This window comes from Lithobates pipiens, unplaced genomic scaffold, assembly GCF_037356315.1.
Source record: "Lithobates pipiens isolate NorthernLeopardFrog02 unplaced genomic scaffold, aLitPip1_a1.2 Scaffold_56, whole genome shotgun sequence".
Classification (NCBI taxonomy): domain Eukaryota; kingdom Metazoa; phylum Chordata; class Amphibia; order Anura; family Ranidae; genus Lithobates; species Lithobates pipiens.
Genome location: NW_027507878.1, coordinates 2,662,858 through 2,664,542, shown reverse-complemented (window position 1 = coordinate 2,664,542; position 1,685 = coordinate 2,662,858). Strand labels below are relative to the sequence as shown.

General features: G+C 37.4%; 1 protein-coding gene across 1 annotated transcript; it reads left to right on the top strand.

Moving 5' to 3' along the window:
- The first annotated feature begins 378 nt into the window (after positions 1-378).
- Positions 379-1,405, top strand: LOC143958106 (olfactory receptor 1M1-like). The gene has a single exon (XM_077467558.1). The coding sequence runs from the start codon at positions 400-402 to the stop codon at positions 1,315-1,317; it is 918 nt and encodes a 305-aa protein (XP_077323684.1). The 5' UTR covers positions 379-399; the 3' UTR covers positions 1,318-1,405.
- The last annotated feature ends 280 nt before the right edge of the window (positions 1,406-1,685 follow it).

The following is a 1,685-nucleotide window of genomic DNA, read 5'->3' as shown; positions in this document are numbered from 1 at the left end:
TAATTGTATATGCCATATTATTTTTTCTTTATTGCTATTTTTTTTTTTTTGGAGTTACTCTTTAAAGTGTTTTATACTTTTTCAATAGTCAATAAAATGGAAAGGAGGAAGAATGGAATTACAGTAGAGTTTTAGTCAGAAATTATTTTATTACATTTAATCTCATTTAGTTAAAGATAACGTTAAACTTATTTTTATGAAAAGAAAGGCTCTCGGGTGACAAAGGTGTTTTAAATTAGGTCTTAAGAGATGTTTCTTAAATCTTTGTTTTCTTACAACACATCAGACTGTCCTGTGGGAATGTCAGGATTTTATATCTATATAAGCCAAGAACTGAATCAAATGTTTATAATAATTTTCTTTCTGTGTTTTGTTGATACATTTACACAGTAAGTGAATATGAGAAATCTCACAAAGATTATCACTCTTATTCTTGTGGGTCTATCAGACCATCCACCGACCATGAATGGACTTTTTGTGCTCTTCCTTCTCATCTATCTGATGACTCTGATCACAAACCTTCTTATTTTTTTCTTGGTCATCGTTGACTACCATCTGCACAACCCAATGTATTTTTTTCTTAGCAATTTGGCATTTCTGGACATGTCTTGTTCATCAGTGAGTGGACCAAGGATGCTCTTCGACTTGGTCACCAAAACCCGATCAATATCCCTCCCTGCCTGTACAGCCCAAGTCTTTTTCTTTCACTTTTTTGCTAGCTCTGAGGTCCTCTTGCTCTCAGCTATGTCCTATGACCGGTACATCGCCATCTGTAAACCTCTTCAATACACACAAATTATGTCTTGGAGGATGTGCAGTCATTTATCTGTTATAATTTGGGTCTTTGGGGTTATTTTTTCCTTGGTTCATACACTTTGTTTGCTCAGGTTGTCCTTCTGTGGTCTAAATTCCATCCACAACTTCTTCTGTGAACTTCCACACTTGTTCCAGATTTCATGTACTGACCCAACAATAAACATAGTGCTGGTTTTTGCATTGGGTGGCAGTCTGGGATTAACTGCCTTTCTTTTCACATTTCTTCCATATGTTAGAATTATCAGTACAATTCTCCACATTCCTGGCAAAACCGGAAAGCTGAAAGCCTTCTCTACCTGCACATCGCACCTCTTGGTGGTCTTCATCTTCTACGGCTCCTCAATTTTTATTTACTTGGTTCCCACTGCCGCTAATATGTTTGCCATAAACAAGCTGTTTTCAGTCATAATTGCCCTCATTAACCCTTTGCTTAATCCTCTGATCTACAGCCTGAGGAATAACGACCTTAAGGCAGCATTCAGGAGGACTTTCAATCCCTGAATAATAAGCCAATCCAGAACTAGATTTAGATAGAAATAACTTTCATGCAATGCCGTTGGATGTCTCCAACTGACAAGCCGACCTCAATGCTCTGTTTAATCACTTCAGCCCCAGAGGAATTTACCCCCTTCCTGACCAGAGTGGGGTTTTTTTTTTGCGGTTCGGCACTGCGTCGCTTTAACTGACAATTGCGCGGTCGTGCGACGTTGTACCCAAACAAAATTGACGTCCTTTTTTTCCCACAAATAGGGCTTTCTTTTGGTGGTATTTGATCGCCTCTGCGGTTTTAATTTTTAGGCTATAAACAAAAAAATGCGACAATTTTGAAAAAAAACACAATATTTTGTACTTTTTGCTATAATAAATAT

Coding starts and splice junctions, on each gene's coding strand:
- LOC143958106 (XM_077467558.1), top strand. CDS start 400: ATGAGAAATCTCACAAAGATTATCACTCTTATTCTTGTGGGTCTATCA.